Here is a 22,046-nt window from a genome sequence, read left to right as displayed (position 1 = left end):
TGCCGGAGGGGCTTTGTTCACAGGGGACATTTCAATGATTAGCAACAATAACAAAGTGTCAGATTAAAAAAAAATAAACTCCAACAAAAATGTCCTCTTTCTAACTATAACTCATAACTCACCCGTTCAAATTAAGCTTAAAATTAGACATAATTGAGGGTGAAATATTTGCAGGCATTATTTTGCATCAGTTCTTTTCAGTCTGAAAATATATAATAATAATACAGAATGTGTCAATGATTAGCAACAACATTGATTTTGATAGATTTCATTAAATACAAGAGATAATGGGCAGCGATGCCTCTGAAAGCCTGATATAATTGAATGCATCATTTTGTGATGTAATGGACGTGGGATCAAACATTGTGGTTTTAATGGGAACGATTTGATTGTCCATATTTTGGCTGCACAGTTTATTATGGACTTGTTATACGAGCTGAGGTTGAATTTCCCTTCACAGCTTTACCAAAATATCTGCCATAGGCAGTAACACAGCCAACATGATCAAAAATATGAAAATAAAAATCCAAAAAGTGTCCCTATTGAGGCACAAGGATTAAGCAACTGAACACAAAGAAAATGGTGCTGGACAAGAAAAGAGAGCAAACAGAAGAATTAGTTATTCAGCTGTAGCACAGACAGAAGCCCCCAAAGCTAATGAGCCCAGTGACGGTGCACCAGTGTGATGAATTTGTTTGGCAAAGTGTAAATATGTGCCAGTTTTAAGATCACACTGCAGTAAAACGCCATCTTGGCAATGGAAAGTCGTCATAATTAGTTTTTGGATTATATGTAGTGTTACTGTGGAATCAACCTTTCCTGTTCTGTTAAAAGGAAAAATGTATATATTTTATTCCTACTCACAAGATTAAGATTAAAAGCTATTTATACAATTTCCTCTGACTCAAAATTATTCAAGAGATGTCTTAAGCTGTTTTCGCTTCATTTTGACCAATGTCATCCCTGTTTATAGATGTTTATAGTGCTTTGGATTGTTAGTAATGTCAAATCTGAATTGCTCACGGAGATATTGAAGTGTTCACAGAAATAGAATTGACTGATTTAAAACCATATACATATTTGCAGAGTAATATATTGCTAAGAAAAAGCGTTTTTTCATAAATTCTCAAAGATAACACATGAACTAAATCAAGTGATTATACATCTTCAGGGATAACGTACGAGCAAAATCTCCGCCTGTGTTCACAATAAAAGCTTTTCACCTCTTTCCAATGCGCCGCGGCTTTTTCAGAAATGAACGTGCTCCAGCAGCCTTCGTTAGAGTCTTCTTCAGTGCCCACTAACTCAATGAAGGCCAAGTGCTGAAACGTGTTCGTCCCCGATTGCTGCCACGCATTAAAAAAACATGCAGATATCTTTTAGTGGTGTGAACTTTGCTCTTAAGAATGTCTAAAAGTCTGCCCCCATGCTCCTCGTGGCTCACAACTGAACACAGCATTCATTTCATGAAAAGACTCGGCCATAATTAATGGTCTTCTTTTCGAAGAGTTCAAACCAAGAAAGGTGCCTTTTTCTAATGAAATAGCTTTTAACATGTTGATCACATCTCTGCTGGCTGTCTTCTCCTTAGATGTCTGCAGACAAGCGAGGAGAGTCAGCCACGGTGTTTACAGGCACACGGTGTGTTCATCAGTTCGTCCCGGTGTGCGTCCGATCTAACTCACGAGCCCGGTAACGGCTCCAGCTGAGTGAAGCATCAGAGCTTCACAATATGAGGGGAAATCGATGGTGCGTTTTGGCCCCTTGGGCTGAGAGCATATTGTGTCACCTTCTTAAATGAAAAATGAATGGGGGGAGAAATGAAACTCAGAGGGGTGGAACGAGCCACGGCGGAGGCTGTCGACATGATTCCTGCACCTCATCTCGCCACCCTCACCCTCAGCTCTCAGCAGCACCCAGCACTCAGCTCTCTGCAGACAAAGCAGGCCGGTGTTCGACGACTCAGAGAGAAGGGTGACAAGGGCGGGTAGAGGTGGATTTACAAATAGGCCATGGCCCTCAAGAAACTGTAATTAATAAAGCTGTCAGTGCCATGTCGTCCTCTGAAAGGACAATAAAAAGCCACCTCGTCGGATAGCTAACCTCGACTAGTGACGAGGCGTTTCAGAAATCGGCCTCTGGAGAAGTTGGCCTCATGAAACTTTGTGAGAGGAACACAATCAGTTGACTGAAAATACCCTGAGGTGTGAGAGCGAGAGAAACATATTTAGCCGGAATAAAAGTATATTGAGGCAACGCCACTAAAGAATGGGGGGTAGTTTGACATTTAAGTGCAGGTTCACTCGAATTGTCTCACTTGTCTCTGGTGTTTAACCACACAGATCGTTTCAGATTTGTGAGCCAATGTTTTGATATTTAGAATGCTAACATTTCAGCCTCCACCTCAGTATAGTGAAGTTGAACGCAATCGTATTCATGGTGCTCCGCGCTTTGAGAAACGACATTTAAAAAAGATTCAGCAGCATGTGTTTTCCGAGAAACAATGTTTCCATTACTCCGCATGCATCATGCACAGCGCTCACTGTCAACAGTTTCTGCTGGAATCACTTTTCACCAAAGAAACCTCCAGCAAAACTTGTTGATAGTGTTTACTTATCACTCAGAGTAATGAGGGCAGTTTCTGGAAAGAGATGTTGCTGTTGAATTTATTTTATTCGATGCTGTGAGCATCACAAAGACAATTCTATTTACATAAATGAGCTACACTGTTGCACTGGGTGGCGTGTTCCTTCGTTAGTATGAGCAAAGCCACTGTTGTTTATTTTGCCCACCTGTTTGGGAGATTATTAAGCCTTTTTTTAATTAATTTGAATTTGGTGCCACCTGTATTTGAAGGTTTCAGTTTTCAAAGTGCATACGAGTGTTTAAGAGCCACAGACCAGCTGGGGAAGTCAAATCACTGAGAGATGGACAAACAAGTGGTTGGCTTTGGCTTTTTCACAGGACTGGTTGACAGTAACAGAAATACTCTAATATATATCGCCAGCCTCATCCTTTATCTTTCGATTTCACCATATTTGTTTTGGATGAGAATGGTGCAGTTGCTGGAAAAAAAACCCATAATGTTCAACTTATTTGATGTGCATTTCTGAAAACAGCATCATGCATCTGCTGTAGGCGCCTCAGTAGCTTTGTGGGCTTTTTGTGAATGGAAATAAAATAAAAAAAGAGTGAAGCAATGTCAGTTAGTTGAGATAAAAAAATTAAAAAAAACACCCTACCTGGGACGGGATCTGTTGGGGAGTAAAACAGAGGTCAAACATTAAGAAGTTAAGTTCAATAAAAGCACAGCAAATAGATTTTAAAACAGGTGACAGCACTGCTGGTGTTGTGGTCCGGAATGATTCGCATGATATAGATCTAATGAGTAAGGATAAGTGCACGTGTGTGGTTCAGACGATTCAACAACAGCAACAACCTTCTTAGAAGTTGGATATATAATCCTGCTAAAAGTAAGCTTTAAACAAACTTCACAATCTTTCTACAAAATGCACTTTGTTGGATTTACAAACTTTTAAAGACTTACAAAATATCAAAGTTCTTCCGAACTAGTTCCACCACAGAATCGGCATCCCCAAACACAAATATGAAGGTACTTACACACACACACACACACACGACACAACGTGACTATGTCTTTTGCTCGGCCACTCAGGGAGGATTGAAATACTGACAGCCTTGGATGATGATGCAATAGCCAGCAACTGTCAACTTCATGGAATTACAGTAAGCTGCTTTGTCAAAATTTAGAGAAGCTCTATTGAACTCCGGGATACAAGCGCACCACTGGGATTAATGTGCGATTCAGTCAGTCGACAACATTTTTCAAATAACCAAATTCTAAACTGGGAAGGCCTGCAGGATTATACCGCATAAACTGCATGTGTACTCACAGGAATATGACTCTAATTAAGGCTGGCAGTGGATGCTCACAAATATTAACAGCCTGCAATTATGCAGAAATTGTCTGCAAGGCAATTTAGAATTAGTCTGTGGATAACAGGTGCAGATGAAATCAATTCTCCTCTCTGGAAGGGCCAACAATGATTGACTGGAAGTCTGAGAGCCAAAAATAAATCTGGATTAAGCCGGCGATGGTGTGCTGCTAATGTTCTATTGGTGCTTTCTCTTGGTGCTGTGGTGGTTTGCACACAGTTTTCTGATGAGCCACCAGAGTCACATGCTGATTCACTCACTGGTGGAGTTCGATGTTTTGGAGAGAATCTGTGCACTTGCAGAGGTTTTAAACTCAGGCTTTGTTGGATACCAACAAAAAAATGTAATCTGACAATGGCACACCTCCGGGGTCAAAATACAGCGCGCTCTCTCAGTCTGAAGAGACAGATTAGTCCCGGCAGTTGTTTAACGCAGACTCACTTCATGAAGCTGAACTGGCATCAACACAGCACGCTGCATGCACCATAGAGACAGAGGAAGTGTAATTCTATGCAACGACAATAAATACAGGCAATGTAAGGATCCCGAGGGTACCAAAGTGGTTTGGGGTTAAATTCAAATGCAAAGTGTTAGTTGCGTCCTCCTTTCTTCTCTGTTGGATCTCTAATAAATAACTCAAGCTATAGAAAACTCAAGGTTTTGCGGACTGAAATCAAATGTTGACGTCTCCAGCAGTATGATGGTTGCAAACCACAAAAGGCCAAGCTTTGATTGATTACCACCACAGCTTGTTCTTCTTTCCACTCTCTCAGTACAGGAGGAAAAAATATATAAAAAACTTTTGATGTAAAATGATAGCAATGTTCTACAATTTGAAAAGGTAATAGGTCATGTCAGGTCTATGCTGGTCTATGCTTTCATTATTCCAGCTATTGACTTTTTGGGTACACTGAATATACTGAACAGCATTTGGCAGCAGAAGCTTTCATCCCTGAGCTGACATTTGAATTGAGAATACACCTGTGCAAGATCTGATAGTAGTCACCGGGGAACTGATGACTGCGTGTGAAGCGCAGACAAAGACCACATCTGGTCGGGACACTGAACTCTGCTATGTGTCTTCAGGCAAAATCAGGAGATGAGACAGAAGCTGTATTGGATCTTCAAAAAACAGAGAAAGAACTGCAAGAGTTCTTGTTAAAAAAAAATTAAATAAATGCAAGATAGATTTTTTTTGCTCCTATAAATCCTCCGAAAGATATTCAGAAGCGTTTTCAAGAAATAATCTGGCTTGACATTTCTTTCTTTTTGTTACACCCTGCACTTGCATAGATCTTTTCTGGTCATAAATTGCTTAAAAGCAGTCCTGATATGTTATAGAAAATGGCATTAAAAGGCAAATGGTGGGAAAGCTGCCTAAAATGACGTTGACGCCGCTCACACATCACCAACAACTACAACCCGCACACTAGTTTAGAGCCAGTTGATGGTGCCAAGGATGACTGGCGACAGCTGGCCGCCTCTTACTCATTTTAAGGGTCATCAACATTTAATGATACATTAGTGGCTTCGCTGGGTCTCCCTTTATCTACTGCGACACTGTTGACTTAATTATGCACAGCAGAATCACACTCATCTTGGTCCGCCCTGACACACAGAGAGGCAAAGGGTAGGGCGAAGGAGGTCTGGCTTGTCTGTACCTCGCCACATAAGTATCAGTGCTCCCTTTGATGTGGATAGAAGTGACACAGGGGGCTGTCTGGGGCTGTGCATGCCGATTAACACACACACACACACACACACACACACACATACGCACATACAGACTTTCAGCGAGTTGTAAAAGTAGGTTCTTCCTCGAGGGCTGAACCCCTTTGGTATCCCCCTTCATCTCCTGTCTTTGTCTGAAATCCCTGTCCCTCCCAGCAGTCTCTAAACACAGACACCATGAGCACAAACCGACATCCTGGATTACTGTCAGACCTACAAATACAAAGCCAGCGCCAACCGTCAAATAAAAGGTGCTGACAATCCCAGCCGCTGCCAAAAGAAATAAAGTAAAAATATGACGATAAAGAAATACGGGGTGAAATGATTTCAAATTTGCAGCTCTTGCTCTATATCAGTCGTTAAGAAGTGATGATGCTTCACAACGTGAAAACACCATAATCACACCTGTGTGCCGCATGTGTTAGAGCCATTCAACTTTAACAAATACCGTGGTATTTACAGTTGAATGGCTCTAACACATGCAGCGCACCTCTACCATCTATCTATTATTGTGTCCTTTGTTCCACTACCTATCAACCTATCCTACTTATGCACCCATTTATCCACCTATGAACTATACAGTCAGAGAGAGTGACGCCGGCTCTTACGTTGATGTCTTCCAGGTTCAAGGAGTTCAGATATTGATCGTTTCTCTTCCACAGTATAGGAGGCCTCCGCTCCCCTGTGATGGCACACGTCAACACGGCGCTCTGGCCGACGGTGACTGTGGTGACGCTTACTTTCTGGTCATCTGGGAGAGTGAGCAGGTACACATCTGTTGGCGAGAGGAAAAAAATAACAACACAATGTCAGCCAGATTGTCTTTGAGGTGCAATGTTCAAGATATGGCCAGAATATTAGTGGAAACATTCAAAAACATTATCAAGGGGATTTGAAGAGGTTACAGTGGTGACGTTATGTCATAGATGGCTTAGTCTGGCCCTGCTGTTACTTAGTAGTTTTTTTTTTAAACCAACCACTGTGTATTTAGATTGTATGGACCCAGCAGTAGAGGTGAAATACTGCTCCCTATTTGTTTGGAGTATGTTCCATCATTAAGGATACTGACTCAATCCAAGTTTCGAGAAAGTAAATTAAACTGCCAAACAAAAGAGCCGACAATTCCAGTTCTTTGTAAAACTTTTAGTTTGCAAGTTATCTTGAATAAGGGAAGAAAACCTTTCACGATAGAGTCCGCCGATACTTTACATCCCAAACTTGGTGAACCTCTCTATACTGTAACAGCTCATCATTCAGTGGAATAAACGCACTGAGAGAACTCACATTGCAATTCATGTTTTGCACACATTTTTCTCTTAATGAAGCCTGAAAACAAGAATACAGAAGACGAGAGTGTCTCAATTAGCTGCTGTTGTGCTACGGAGGCAGATGTTTTTTTTTAGTAAAAGATGCACTGAGGTAGCAGAATTATTGCAATTTGCAAAGTAATGGGAAGGAATTAAGTTAAATGTTCTGCTAATACTTTGCATAATTTATGTAGTGATACCATAATGTAAGTTCTACTTTCTCTATCTGTATCTCTGAGGACCCTGGGTTCACCACTATGTACCTCTTTTTTTAGCTAACGCTACAGAACAGCCACTTTTGGGAGGCACAGCGGCTGCTGGTCTGATGGAACCTCACCTGAAGCGCGCTGCTATATAACGAGAAGTTGGTTTAAAATAAAGCTAGGCTCCCTTTATTGTGGTAAAAGCCCAGGAGTGCATCCCTTCTGATGAAAGTATCATGGAGAAAGAAAAGAAAAAACTGTGCTGCCAGAGAGGCTCCCCATGGAAACACAGCCCTAGACCTCGATGAGAGGCGGAGCTTTGCTCAATTAAGTATTCCTGCAATACCTAAAAGGTGTTGAAACATGTTTCTGGTGAAGTTGTGGTTGTGGGATCTGCGGTTCATTTCTACTCGTAACTGAGAGAAAATGCTGCCATTAAGAAAAGCCAGGGTGGGTTGGTGAGCGGTCAGCATGGCTAGTTCACGCCTTTTGTGTGTCCAGTATTTTGATGAGACAACTCATCCATTCTCTGGTGGTATTATGTAACGCTGCCTGTGAGAGAATGCTTTTTAATCTTTCTTTTGGGTAATGAGCAACAGAGCAAAAGGAAACAGAGACTCAATTTGTTCTGCTCCTAAGGGCATGAAATACAAAACCTAATGAAAGAGCAGGTCCAGCAGACAGTGTTCACTTGCCACAGTCCAGGGAATGAGGACGAGAGCGCCTTCAATTACAGCACGACTCCGCTGGCCCTGTACAAGCGGCCTCTGAGCGCTTTTTAACCTTCTCGGTCATTTGCGGCTTTTGGTCCACTTGTTGTGTCTTTGAACTGTGAACTTGGCTAGCCTGTTAGATCCAGGCCAATCAGCCCGGAGCCGTGAGACAACTCAGACCTCTTTTCAGTGGGAAGCTCCAAGTTAAGACTTCTAATCTCTCATTTGGCCCAATGAAACCCTGCGATAAACCCGGCCAAATCTCTGCCAGGATTTCATCAAGTTTACAGGATTAATAACAGCCATTTCTTCTTAGTGGAGTAGAACTCGAAGTTTAGATGATTATACCGTTAATGGGGAGTTGATCTTTGTGGTCATTTGTGAGACTACACTTTGTCCCGGTGTTGTGATAAAAAAAATAAAAATAAACTGATTAAAGAAAACCACAATTAAATAACTAATTTGCATTTTCTATTTTTCGTACTTCACATTTTTTCTCTTTACTTTCTATGAATAGATAACTCTAAACTGTGATCAATTGTGTTCTTCCTGTGGGAAATATTACCAGTTTTGGGTTCACTGGGTTCAAAAAACCCAGGTGAACATCACTTTTACCCAGGCTGCTATTTTTACATTATGAGATGTTACTGTTATTGTGTATACCCAAAGAGTCAAATAACAGAAACAGCTTTGCAAAACAATAGAAAACATTTCTGCTTAACTTTCCTCACTGCTTTGGGGATAAAAAAAAAACCTACAGTATAATGTAATTATATTAACAGTCCCAAATGTTGACCTCAAATACTAATACACTGTTGAGCCAACACCTGTGTGACAGATTTGACAAAAATTGAACCTCATCAGCTCCATGAAGTCCGTGTATATTGCTGTGCTGTTGTATCAGACTGTATCATATATTACAGATGTCCTGGTTGCGGTGCCCACTGCCATCTTGCAATACCAAGCAGCTGTGAATGATGTATGTGTATGTGATCTTTATCAGCCGCGACAACGTGAAGTACGACCATGGTTTGATTTGGCGAGATGGTTTCTAGATCATTTATTTAGTTTTTAACTGTAGAATTTGTAAGAAATTCATTGTGCATACTAAATTATTACAAATTATACACACACACACACACACACACACACACAAAACAAATTAGAAAGCAGGTTCAAACATTAACTAATGAGCCAATCAGTATTTATTTTCCAAAAAGCAAACATCATTCATTAGTCAATCTCTTTCAATAGATGATAACAATATTTTGTGATGGCCTGCTCTGATGGGAAATTTCTCTTGTCATGAACATAACCCGTCACTTGTATTTTAAAGGAGGGGTTTAAATGGAACATGAAAAGAAATAACCAACTTCATGAAGCGACTGAAACATTTCCCCTGTGGACATCATAATGTGACAGAGATCATTTGATGGAACGCGTTTGATCGGTTAAAAGCTGTTTGTCTGTAATAAAGACACGACAGCAGGAGTGATACGAGAGCCTGCATGGACACAGGGAAAAGAAATTACTGGAAAGAAATGAAAACATTTTAAGGCACCATGCTGCGCTGAAATGTGAAAATAATGATGATGAAAAATAATCTTTAACCTTCGACTGATGAAGTTCTTTCAGACACTGTTTGGATGAACTCCAGGGCACTAATGGTACTGAGTGACAAACCCTCAATTTACACCGACATGGCCGAGATTAACTCACGGAGTACAAAAACAATACGATTAAGGACCCATCCCGACCATTTGGGCCAGTTTATTGAATGATTGCTCTTTTACAGGTCAGAGGCCGGATGCCTGGTTTCAGTCAACAACTGAGAGAAAAATGCAGTGAACTTATGAGAACAAGAAACTTATTTACTACAGTACCTGAAAGTACTGCAGTTAGGGCAGAGTGAAACTGGAGAGAGACTACTGCTCAGTTTGAAGCTGAGTGCCATCACTCAACTTCACCTTTTTACACAAATTCATGAGTTTATGATTCATAATTGTGTTATTAATTATCATTACATATTTTGATATGAATCAATTATTGATTAGTACATCTGCTATAAGCAGTAACCCCAACGAAAACTGCAGGGCTACTTCAAAACTGGTCATCTCGTGAGGCTAAATGCTGTAAGAATACACTGGGCTCAGTGAACATATGCAAACCAATTAAGGTTGTCAAGCAAACGCAAATCTAAGACAGCAAACAAAAAACTACGATGACCCCAAAGAAATCCATAAATAGGAGAATAAGAACAGGGAAAGTATAACCCATTAAATCCGCTCTGATGCAGAAAGTAAAGAATTAAGGAAAATGGATCTTCCATCAGTCACGCATGGCTAATCCAAGATCCTCCTCCTCCTCCTCTGACACTGATAGCGGTAAAGCCAGCCGATCAACCCCATTCAGCCACTCGGCGCTCTTCGTGATGTTGAGGAGGTGGTGGGTGGATACGCTGACAAAAATCTCCTTCAATAATGTCCTCCCTAACCATTCAATTACAGCCCCCTTGTATCTTAATGCTTGTGGTATACGCTGCGAGCAACAAACTCGATTTGCCGCTGATCCCCAGGGGGGATAGAAATGTGTGAAGCTATAGGGAGAATTTAAAGAAGAAAGTGGGCAGAGAGAGAGCTAGACAGGCTCCATCATAGCTTTCGCTGGTGGATGGAGGAAGGAGGGGAGGGAAGAAGGAAGGGAGGGCTGGAATCCGACCAGAATGAGAAACTCCTCGGAGAGATGGGAGTCTGGGCTGCTGGAGCCGTCTCAAACACTTTGAGTCCTGCACCTCCTCTGTGAAAGATTTATCAGAGCAGGGAGTGGCCTTGGCTGCTCTTTTTTTTGTCTGATTTGAGGCTTGAGGGACTCAGCCCCCAGGGAAGGATCAACCTTCACCGTCCAACCTCTAATTAGTGATTAACGGCGAAGTCCAGACTTTTGATTTACTCTGCTCTGCTCCCAGAATGGGATGTTGGTCAGTGCCGCGGCGAGAGGTAAATCACCTATTGCACTGGAGGCAACAAGCTTGTCAGGGAAAATAGCCCGGGCCTGCAGGATGCTGCGAGGGGCCGCCTGCATGAAGACAAATTGCACTAGTTTCTTAGCCAACCCCCATGCGCAACCTCTATCATGCCCTGTCTCTCTCTCTCTCTCTCTCTTTCTCCAACACATGCCGGCTCTGTCTATCTTCACCAAGTCTCTCATTCCTCCAACACACTCCCTCTCTCTCCCGCTCAATGATGTTCCATATTACCACGGCTGAAAGGTTGTGTACCCTCAATTGCTTTGAGTTTGACGTTTTGAAGCGGAGATAAAAGTATTTTCCCTGATGCCGAGTATTCATAGCCCATACGCAAAGACTCAAAGGGGAAAGAAAAATAAAACACACCAAAAACAGAATGCACACTCATGTGAACATTCTCTGATCTTGGATGGTTGATTTGTGCAAACTCTTTCCCAAAACAAGAACTGTGGAGTGTTTGTTGTTGATACCGAAGATGAGGGACTCAGTGGACTTGAATGTTTGACAGAGAAAGAAGACAGTTTCAACGTTGAAACACACAAACTCCCCATTTGTCAAACCAAGGAAGGTACTTACTTCTGCTTTTAATGTTGAAATGCTGCCACTTGTCGTACTACTAAACAAACTGGATCCCTGCAGTACCATAAGGCAACAATAGCAACAATAATCAGGTGATCTCTACTCCCATAAAGACAAGGAGCGATAAAGCCTTTGCACCATTACAAGTTGTATTTCTTCTGAGCTCAGTTTAGCAGAGCAAAAAAATATAACCCGACTGTGAAGAAACGAAGGGAGGGAAATGCAAATGGAGCGTGTTTAACCTAACTAAGGAAAGAGAGGTGATCTGCACTGAAGATTGTAAGCTCACATGTGAAAGAAAAGCAGACCATAAAGACAAACAGATGTTTATCTGACAAAGGTCAGGATGTTGACTATTTAACTTCTGCGAGCATGCAATAAACAAAGTGTGGACTCCACCAGGTTTTGCTTCGTATACTGGTTTTGTCTTGCATCTTCCCCAAAATGGTGTTGGATGTGCACAATATCGACCTTCTATGTTGTATACAGACTACAACAATAGATTAAACAACCAAGTAAAACAGTAAGAAACAACAGGAATATGCCAAACTATTTTGGGTTTCTAAAGTCTAATTTCATTTAATTTGTCTGTGTTTTATGGTAGTTTTGTTTTTCTGTAAAGTTCCTTTTTTAAACCATCAATCTAACCAACCCTTTTCTTGTGCATCATGTGCTTTATTACTTGTGCACAATGAGAAACCAAGACAGGAAGATTATAACCGATGTAATCATTAGATGCTTGTTATTGTAATTAAGATCTTCTTAGCATCTTTGATAGTACGAACTTTCGTCCACATCTTCTGAGACAGTCATCCTCTGAATCAATGTATATACGTCCTTGTTTGTTTACATGGAAAACTCTGCAGCTCAACTTTAGGTCAAAGAACGCTGGCGTCATTTTGAGGGAGGAACTACCTTTGATGTGGATTCTGAGCTTTTCGACTGAAATGAGATTATTTATAATGCTCTGAACAGTCCCAGTCCAAGAAAAATACCCTTGGCACAGCTACAGTGGCCACTAGTTTCAGTATTTCCATCAGCATCGCAGTCTCATCCTTCTGCATCTGGAAATGATTCTGTTTTTGCAGTATTATTGTTATAACACCTTTATATATTCAAAAACTACAGGTAAAGGGCGAGAGGATAATTATAACCCACTTCCTCTCTCCTCCCACAAAAATTATACACATCAAGATGGCTGTTAAACATTTACAAATGGCCTTAGTGAGTGCATTACCTCTGGATGATCAGCCTCAAGTCTGTTTCCAAAGCAGCTGTTGGGAGAGATCCTGAGGGACGACCAGCATTAGTATGCAACAGAGCCTAAGAGGAGCTCTAATTGGATTAATTTTATCACAGCTACCTTGTGGAAAACAACCAATGAAAAATCCCTTTATCTAACTGCAATAAGTAAATCATACAGCACTTAAACTTTAGCATAAGAGAGGCTGTGATTTAATTGTTCCATCATATTTCACAAACATACGGCTGCATGGCCGTAAACTATATCAGATTTAATTTTTGTATTATTAAGGATTTAATGTTGATTGACACCTGTTATTTTGCCATTCCGAGCAACATCAGAAACCTGTTTGCGTGTTTGTCGGCAGTATACATAGCATATGCATCAATTAACTTCACCCCATTACAGTGCAGTGCGCTTCCATCCTTCTGTCTGTGCGTTCTACTTGTTTTACATCAGCATCACAGCGCACCCGGATAGCTGCGCGGCTGCAAATGGTGGATGCCAACACCTTCGACTGAATGGCAGGAGGTGGTAAACGTTGAGAAAAGAGGGAAAAGAGCCATCTGTTTACACTGAACCTCGAAACAATCCTGACAGCCAGAAAGCCAATTCAACCTCTCTCAGTCTTCCAGTCAGAGGGCACTAAAAATATATTCTGAGCGATTTCCTCGAATGAATTAAAACCAGACTTGTCAGTGGAGCGTGAGCACTACTGAAGCGTTCAGTCATTGGATCCTCAAAGACCAGTGTAATGGTGTCACTGTCCTGAGAACAAGCTGCCTTCTCAGCAGCAGGACGAACTGTCTTTACCTGAAACATCTGGAATTCATTGAACAACTAGAATTACCGCCTCGCGGTTGTATGTTTCCGCCGACCACTCAAGCTGCGCCTTACGTCTATGTCTGTCCAAAATGTCATCACTTCACCATTTTATCTTACTAGAGATTTGTGTGACATTGTAAAAATTAGCATGTGAATCCTTGAGGTATGGCCAAAAACGTGTTTTGTGAGGTCATACTGACATTTGACAACCAAATTCCTATCAGTTCATCCTCGAGACCGAACGGACATTTGTGCCAAATGTGAATAAATTACCTCCAGGCGTTCCTAAAATATCCCATTTACGAAATTTGAACAGATGGTGCGGAGGCATGAAAATAGTCTTTTGCATGAGAAGTATACATTCACCTTGGCTTTGTATTTCCATAAGAACCATTAAGTCAACACTGGGACTCTTATCTCATTATCGATGTATATAAATTTACCATGTTCTATATTAAAGGATTACATTTTTTGGGACAGGATGCTGTAATGTAGCTGCATATGAATATATGCCCAGATATCTACATAAAATAAAATAAAATATGGATCTGCTGAGCCAGAGATAACGTTCAACATTTTCAGTCAAATATCACTCGATCTAACATTACCGGCTTAAGAGTGATGCTTGGAAATATTTTGACAAAATTACAACAACAAACAAATTAAATGTGCAGTGCAAGCTAACATTAAACTTTAGTATCATTAACTCTGAGAGAGCCCATAGATCCGTTTTTGTCTTTTTTGGGGGAAAGGGGATTTTTAGAGGGAGATAGCAGGTCAACAGTAAATGCCACATAAAAGTGGTGTATATCATCTGAAAGCTGGAAACTTAAATTGATCTTCAGGTTGAAGCACCGTGTGTGTCAAGTTGTTCTAGCCATGAATCAGAAATAAATATCAATTAACACATTCGGTAAAACAAATTGTGAAATTGTAAAAGGGCTTAGAACATTATGATGGAAGTATATGATGACCATCCCCATGGTCACTTATGCCTCATAACATGTTGCAGCAATTTCTGAATTGATACGAATTACTACACATATTTAAAGCTAAATTGAAAAATACAACATTAAGACCAAGACCTTTAGGAACATCATTAAAAAAACGTCATGCTGTGATTTGGTATCTATCTCTGAGATTTCTGCAAGAATTTATTATTTTCAATGTTTGGACGGTGAGCACGTCTGTTATGGAAACTGCTCAGAAACCTTGTTTTAGTCAATATACCTAGGAATGCCATACATCTAAATGCTCCACATATTAAAGTTGTGGTTGTAAAGTTTCATGAAGCTGTGAGTATTCTAGAGGTCACAACAGGTCATTTTATAGTTTAACGTAAAAACGTTAAAATGGTCTCAGTACTTGGCTACTTGAGGATCATAACAAATAATTTATGCAATTCCAAGACTGTTTAGGGACCCCATTATGCAAAAATATTCAAATACACCCTTTGTAGAATATGCGGAAATAATGCATTTATAATGCATGCAAACAACTGCATGCTTTTTACCCCAAACTGCATGGGATTAGAATAAAGTGGGCATGTATGTAAAGGGGAGACTCATTTGAACTCATTTCCATTCACCTGTCTGGAGGTGAGAGGTCAAGGGATCTCTTAAAAAATCATTATGCCAGTTATCCCCTGCCAAAAAGGCCAGCATGACATGGTTGGCATCAATGGAGGTTGTTTAGTTAAATATGATGCCAGTACCTTCACTCTAGCTCGGCCCACAGGTCTCAGGGGGTTAAATTCATTACGATTGAATTAACTGTTGAGCTTTACGGGCCAAGAGGGGGACAAAGTAAACCAGCAACAGTTTCTTTTTCACCGACCAAAGAATTGAATTATTGCATCATCTGAATATTTAGTTTTTTTTGCGGGTAGTCTACAATTATTTAATGCGAGTAGCCGAATATGGAATTGACGTTAAGTTCCCATTCCTACACTTCACAAAGCCTGCCAGCAACATTGAAATAGACTTGGAAAGCTTTAAACTTTGACTGTACTTTGGTAAAACACACCAATGCTGGTGTTAATATTGAGAGATCTTACCAACATTATAAATTGGCATTTCATGGTTTAAAATGGCTCAAAACGCTATCGAAGATTTTAAATCTACCCTAATCTTGCAAGGCCAATTCTGAGATCTACATCATGAAAGTTAACACCCTCTAATATGACCTCCCTCCTCTCCTCTCCCCAGGTTTGTTGACGCTGCGTCGATGTTTTCGTCAAATGGAAGTGCGCATGGTTTCCCCTTGAACCCTTTTTTAGCATTTTTTAAAATGATCCAGTAGGTGGATTTACGCTCAGGCCTGGGGGGGAAGTTACACTTCAAAGCGACTGGATATATATAAACGTTTAATTGGATTTATTCGCTTTCTACACTTCACGGCCAACAATGACAGTTTACCTTATATAGTACATAACTACATCCTATCAGTGACCAAAGACTCCTACCTACATTAATGCTAATGGTTGAGTTTGCCTGATTCTTTGTGCTTTGTCATTTATTTTCATTAAAGCATGAGATGTTAGAATCCATTATCTTAAACACCGTTTGCTTATGTTAACTGCACTGTGCTGAATTGTGAATTGATCCATTTTATCCAGAACAATTTAGAAGCCATACTCAACTCAACTCTCTTAAACAATAGTAAGGGTATAATTCGTTCCATTCCAAACAAACACATTAACAGCTCTGTCTGCATGTGTTTTTGAGTAAACATATAATTGTTGAAAACAGACAATCCCTTCCCTTTAGTGTCACAAGAACAACCTTCCTTCGAGAATTGTTGAGAAAATTGTCCCTCGTCCTTCAGTCGAGGATCACAAATTAGAAAAGTAATGCAACTCCTTTTTAAATCTCTCGAACACGTTCTGGAGATAGGAAAGTCACATGCTGGAAATTGAACCATGAATTATGAAACCATTTTAACACCACTTCTCGCAGCCTGTGAATGGAATGCTCAGCAGGGGTTTTGACAAGTAAAAGCCTGAGTATCCATTAATCGTCGCTGTGCCATGTGTGCTGAATCACAGCAGAATTTGCCTTAATGGAAGGAGCCTTCCCTTAAGGAGGCCCGGCTGTTGGTTTGGATGTCTAATTATAATCTTCACAGAAGTAGGGAGCGTACGTCAACTCATTTTCGAACTTGGCAAACTTTCTGCAAATATAGGGATTACCCCAGACTTGGAAACACACAGGATTAAAGCCGTCTTGCATTAAAGCAAAAGACAATGAGAAGGAACATGAGTTAACAGAATAGAATGAAACAAAAAATAGACCCAAAAAGTGCAGAAAAGTGAGGAAAATGAAGAAAAGTGAGGAGAAAATCATAACTGTTGAACAATTGATATGTCCCCCTAATGAAACCCATATTGGCATATCAACGTGGCAATCGCTAATGCTAACCATAACCAGCAAGGTGCAATGTGTAAGATCAGGTCAGACTTTTAGTTCAAACCATTCAAAAAAACAAACTAACATTATCAACAGAATGCGAAGAAGTTATGGTCCTGACATTATGACAATGATGTACAGTATATGTATTGTGTTGCAGACATATCTACTGAAATTCGCATGCTACCTGACAGGCGCCAGCCCATATTTTCTATAATATAATGTGTCCCTCAAGAGGCGATAATGAGTCTCTGTAGCGCCAGTCAGTCCACAGTCCAGAAAAAAAAGGAGTAGAGCTGCCCCGTGGGCTTGTCAATAATCCCTCCATGGTCCGTGCATGCTTATTGGATTATTATAAATCCAAAGTGGCAGAAAGGAGAAAATGACTCACAACCTCACCTCGTCCTCTCAGCCGCCAGGAGGCTGCTTTGCCGGGAGTAGAGCATGCGTCAGCTCCGGGAGACTTGGCTACCCAAAGTTAGCAGTTCGCTTGAATTAAACCAGTGCAAACCCAAGCACCAGGGGTCTGAACCCGGGGGACCGCCCCGTCTACAAACGTTCTGTTGCTGGCGTTACAGACGTTAGACCAACCCACTGGGACTCCAGACACAAGGGTTTGTGCTGACGGGATTTGGGTTGCTGCAGCCTCCTGAAAACGAGGACGAGATGAAGGTGCGGGTTGTTTTCCTCGTTTCTGCCGCATTGGATTTGTTCCAATAAACACACTATCAAAGTGCAAATGGACCGAATAGCCCAGAGGTAGTGAAACTAACACATATGGCGGACAGCAGTTTTATTTCGACCAGCTCTCAGAGTTTCAGCAGTTTGGTTGAATTGTGCGTATTCTTGCCCTGCTGTTAGTCGGTACCAACCGAACCGTGACTTCTGTGTTCTGTTAAACCCCTTGTAGATATGTTGAGTATAGACAGATGACCAGGATTATCCCAGATCCAGACGTAAAGAGCATATACTAGTATTGTCCTTAAAAAACACTGACAGCCCCCACCTTCAACTCAGCACATCAACATTATGAATGACATTACAGTCTTTCTCAGTTTCCCACCAGTCCGTCTAGGAATCTAACGGGCACTCCAAGGCTTCGAGCCTCAGCAGAAATCAAAGAGCTGCATCTCCAGGCTGTGTGTTCTGTCAAGAGGTGTCATGGTTCAGATCAATATCTTAGCACCCAAGACACAACAAGCAAAGGTGATATATGTTCCACAGTGCAGCACAAATAGCATTACCACTCTACTTGATAGGACAGTTAAGGTCATTACTGTGAATCAGATGAATAACGTACTGAATAAATAAACTTTATGTAGTTGACAGACGAGCTAGAATGAGGGCAAGTACTGGAGTCATAAAAGTGAGCTACATTAAGTCAGACAGAAAATGTGATCGCTGTCGTGTTGAAATGTAGCTTCTCTATGGGATGAGGCATTTACATGTTTGTTAAAAAAAACAAGGTGCGCTGCAAGTCTGCTGTGCACATAAGAACAGTTTTTGGTTGCGGTTTGGATTCAAGCCAACAAACTAGCCTGAGGGAGCATTCAGACAGAGGATTCTTTCCAAACACGTTGCACATTCATTTTCATTGTTGTCTGTGAAGCAGTGTGTCTAGAGGCTTAGCAAATGCATTGAGTAGGTGTACCCAAACTAATAACATTTAATCTGCATGATGCACAGGCAGAGCACCCTGTAATTGTCCAGCCAACTTCAAAGGGCTTAAAAAGGACATTGGCACAATGGAGCAGCTTTTATAACCTTCTGCCTGAATGCTACCCAAACTAAGCGAACCTTTAAACTATTTTTTACAGCGCCTGGATATGGTAGATGAAATAACATGTACTTAATGGCAACCTAAACATCCGTCCGAGTACAACGTTCCAGGTTCCTTTTTCACAGTCAGCTTGAGATATTGCTTCTGGTAAATTGTGAGCGTGACCTTTCTCTAAGTTTATTTGTCAGTGATCACGGATAGTGACTGGTCTGCTGCAGATGGCAGACCTTCCTCCCAGCACCGAGTGCACAAAAGTGTTTTCGACTATCATGTTTTGGCAGAGCACACGGCTCCATAGTAAAGAGGGAAAGGAGCACATGTAAACACATGCAACATATGTTTTTTCAGTGCACCTGTATCACTTATTCCTACGTGCTTATGAACTATTGCCGCACTTCTCTTTCATCCCTCACATATAGAGTAATATTATTTTCTTCTAAGGTTTCAGACTTAAAACATAATCATCTGATAACAAGTTTGTTTAGAAATGTGGCTTGGATGGAATAAAGGAAAGCATATGCTTAAAATTCAACAGTTATAATAGAGTTAGGGGTTTATTCTTATGATATAAAATAAATATTCTGCTGTGCTGTGACATTGAGGAAAGTATTGGATGCAAAATTGATGCAGATTACAACGTATAAAAAGCAAAAACATCATGACTATTCCTGTCACATACAGTACAGAGTAACTTCTACTTATTGAAATGCAAAAATGATATTGCAGCTTTACAAACAGAACTGAGGCACAGTAGAACTACTGAACTCTATATACCAAAGATCCTACTGCAGTTTGAAACTACCTGCTTTTTATTAATTATTTATTAAGACATCTTTGTAAATGCTTGAGTAAAGTATGTTCAAGGTCACTGCACCCATCACACTGTAGGTTTCCTCTTATACTTTCTGTGTATATAGCTGATGTTAATGTCTGACAAACAATGCCCCGATGTATCGTGACACTCTCCCACCAAAAGTTAATGACATTTTTATGATCGATGACATCTTATCTGTTTACCCATGATGCACTAAGCCATCATTCACCAAATTATTCAACGATGACAAGGGGCCGACTATCAGTAGCGTGGCAGACATCATTCATATCTGTAACATCATCTAATTAAAAGACATCACTTCTGCCAGACAGTTGCCTCACTGCTAGCTGAAGCAAATTGATTCTCAACCCCCTTCTAGTCTATGCAAAGGAGGAATGAATAATGCATGGTCATTAAAGTATTATCTTCTGTCATGACAAACAACGTTGGCCCGCTTTGAATATTCCACAAAGGTGTGCAAAAGGTCCTTATTAGAAGAGTAGTCAAGACAGGTGTCGTTTTCATGGGGAGTCAGTCTGCATTTATTGCTGCTCGCTTCCAAGCCGCACCGTAATTCTGGACACACTGGATCAACTGATTTACTTTATGATGGTGCTCAGTTTACGACGGCGCTTAAGGTATTTGCATTGTTTTTTTTTATAGCTGCCACTCACAGATTATGCTGGCAATGAACTGAAAAACTATAACTTTGCAATGCATTTCTGCCACAGGCACCTTGACCGTGGTCTACGGGGCCAAATCAATCCACGGATTTCTGTCCATGTTGCTCCGCTGCACTGCTGGTCTCCTGGCTAAACCTACATCGACATGTTCAAGGTTATGACTCAAGTCATCATTGACGATGCAGAGATGATGTGAGGAGCTGTGCACCGGGTCTCACATACAACAACAAAAAGAACAAAAAACAAAGATGTAGCTCTAACTGTCTGTTACCTTATATCACTGTTTTATAACTGTATGTGAAAGAAGAGAAATAAAATAGATTGGCCACGCTCGGTAAAAGTGATTGACTGGTGTTTTTCACTGAATTCAATAACATAATAAAAGGTAATGCTTTCCCTATTAGCCTTTATTTCCAAACGTGAATCTTACAGATGATGTTAGACGGTATTCTTGGCATTAGGGCAGGATGCATAACGCCACACTGGGATCTGGTGATAAATCGCATGTTGGTGAGCATAGATGCTGAACCCCAGTATGATGAGTATCTTGGTTTGCGTGTCTGGCTCAGATCTTTTTTCTTAGGGCCACACAACTAGTGACAATGTTTTGACAACTCCAGGTCTCTGTCCTTTTTTAAGGCTTCATCTTCATCGCATCATGACTGTGTTATGTCCCTTGGTTGATGAATGTATGTATGTATGTATGTATGAATGTATGTAACTCTCTTGAGAAGGTGAATTTGTGACCTTTTTTTTTTTTTCTCAGCTGCCTCACAGGCACACTGAGAGCCTGTCTTTGAAGCACCAAAGCATGTAGCAGAGTGAAGTAGGATGAACGATGATTGCAGTGAAGAAGACACCAACTGACAACCACATTGACCTCCAAGTATGTAAAACGCTCCAAATCAGAATTGAGTGAACAGAGGTGAAATGGCTTCGAGTGCTCCGGTAGTGTGCATGGGATTTGTGAGTGATACTGAGTTGTTGACAAAGACACTAGAGTACAATAGTACTTCATTGAATCTGCTACCTTTTGAGTAATACTTTATGGAAATGGAAAGAAGATGTATAAGAGAGGAGGAGTAAGACAGGTTGAAATAAACTCATTAAATATCCCATTTCCTCATGAGGAGTTAAGCTGAAAGTATGCAAAAAAAAAAGATCAGAAAAATGAAGAGGAAGTATTTGGGAGCTAGAAGAACTTAACTCTTCAAGGAAATGCAGCTCTCCGCAGATTGGCTGGCGTTACTTTATTTTCAGGATTTGCCCGAAGGGGTTTGCTCCCACACATTCACGTACGATGTGTAGAATACCAGACAAGATGATTCACTTTCTCCCGTGACTTTGTCTGCTCGAAGAAATGCTTCAAATACAAAGCACTGATGAGTTGAAGGTTGATTATGAATTCTCTCCCACTGCTAAATGTGTCAAGCCAGCCAAATGTCAGAATGTATTCCGTCAGAGGATATTGAGCCGACTGAAAATGTGAGACGGAGAGGAACTGGGAAAGAGAGCATGAGGAGGAAACAAAAGGAGGGAACTGGTCCACATGTTTTGGGGTGACTCAGACGTAGCAGAGAACCTGTCATATTATAATAAGGGGGGGGGGGGGGGGTTTGGTTTGAACTACTGTCTCGCATTAGTCATGACCTGCTTCCTTTGGCACCAACTGCATGTTGAGCGCCTTTATCCGTCTACCCAAGAGAGCCAAACAACAAGACCGACATTACAGTTGCCAACAATCTGGAGTTCAAAGTAAGTAATCCATTTGTGAGGTTT

The 22,046-nt window shown here is 40.9% G+C and overlaps 1 protein-coding gene across 1 annotated transcript in view; it reads right to left on the bottom strand.

Moving 5' to 3' along the window:
- The window catches only part of fstl5 (follistatin-like 5), a 163,865-nt gene that overhangs the window by 41,697 nt on the left and 100,122 nt on the right, over window positions 1-22,046 (bottom strand). Inside the window, exons 8-9 of the mRNA XM_076103560.1 lie at window positions 6,297-6,463; window positions 3,243-3,254 (exon numbers count right to left, since the gene is read on the bottom strand). Coding sequence (XP_075959675.1) covers window positions 3,243-3,254; window positions 6,297-6,463 — 179 coding nt within the window. The remainder of the gene's footprint in view (window positions 1-3,242; window positions 3,255-6,296; window positions 6,464-22,046) is intronic.

This window comes from Anarhichas minor, unplaced genomic scaffold (genome assembly GCF_050575085.1).
Source record: "Anarhichas minor isolate MPS153535 unplaced genomic scaffold, ASM5057508v1 ptg000028l, whole genome shotgun sequence".
NCBI classification, from domain to species: Eukaryota; Metazoa; Chordata; class Actinopteri; order Perciformes; family Anarhichadidae; genus Anarhichas; species Anarhichas minor.
The sequence above is the reverse complement of the archived record's forward strand: the minus strand, read 5'-3'. Positions and strand labels throughout refer to the sequence as shown.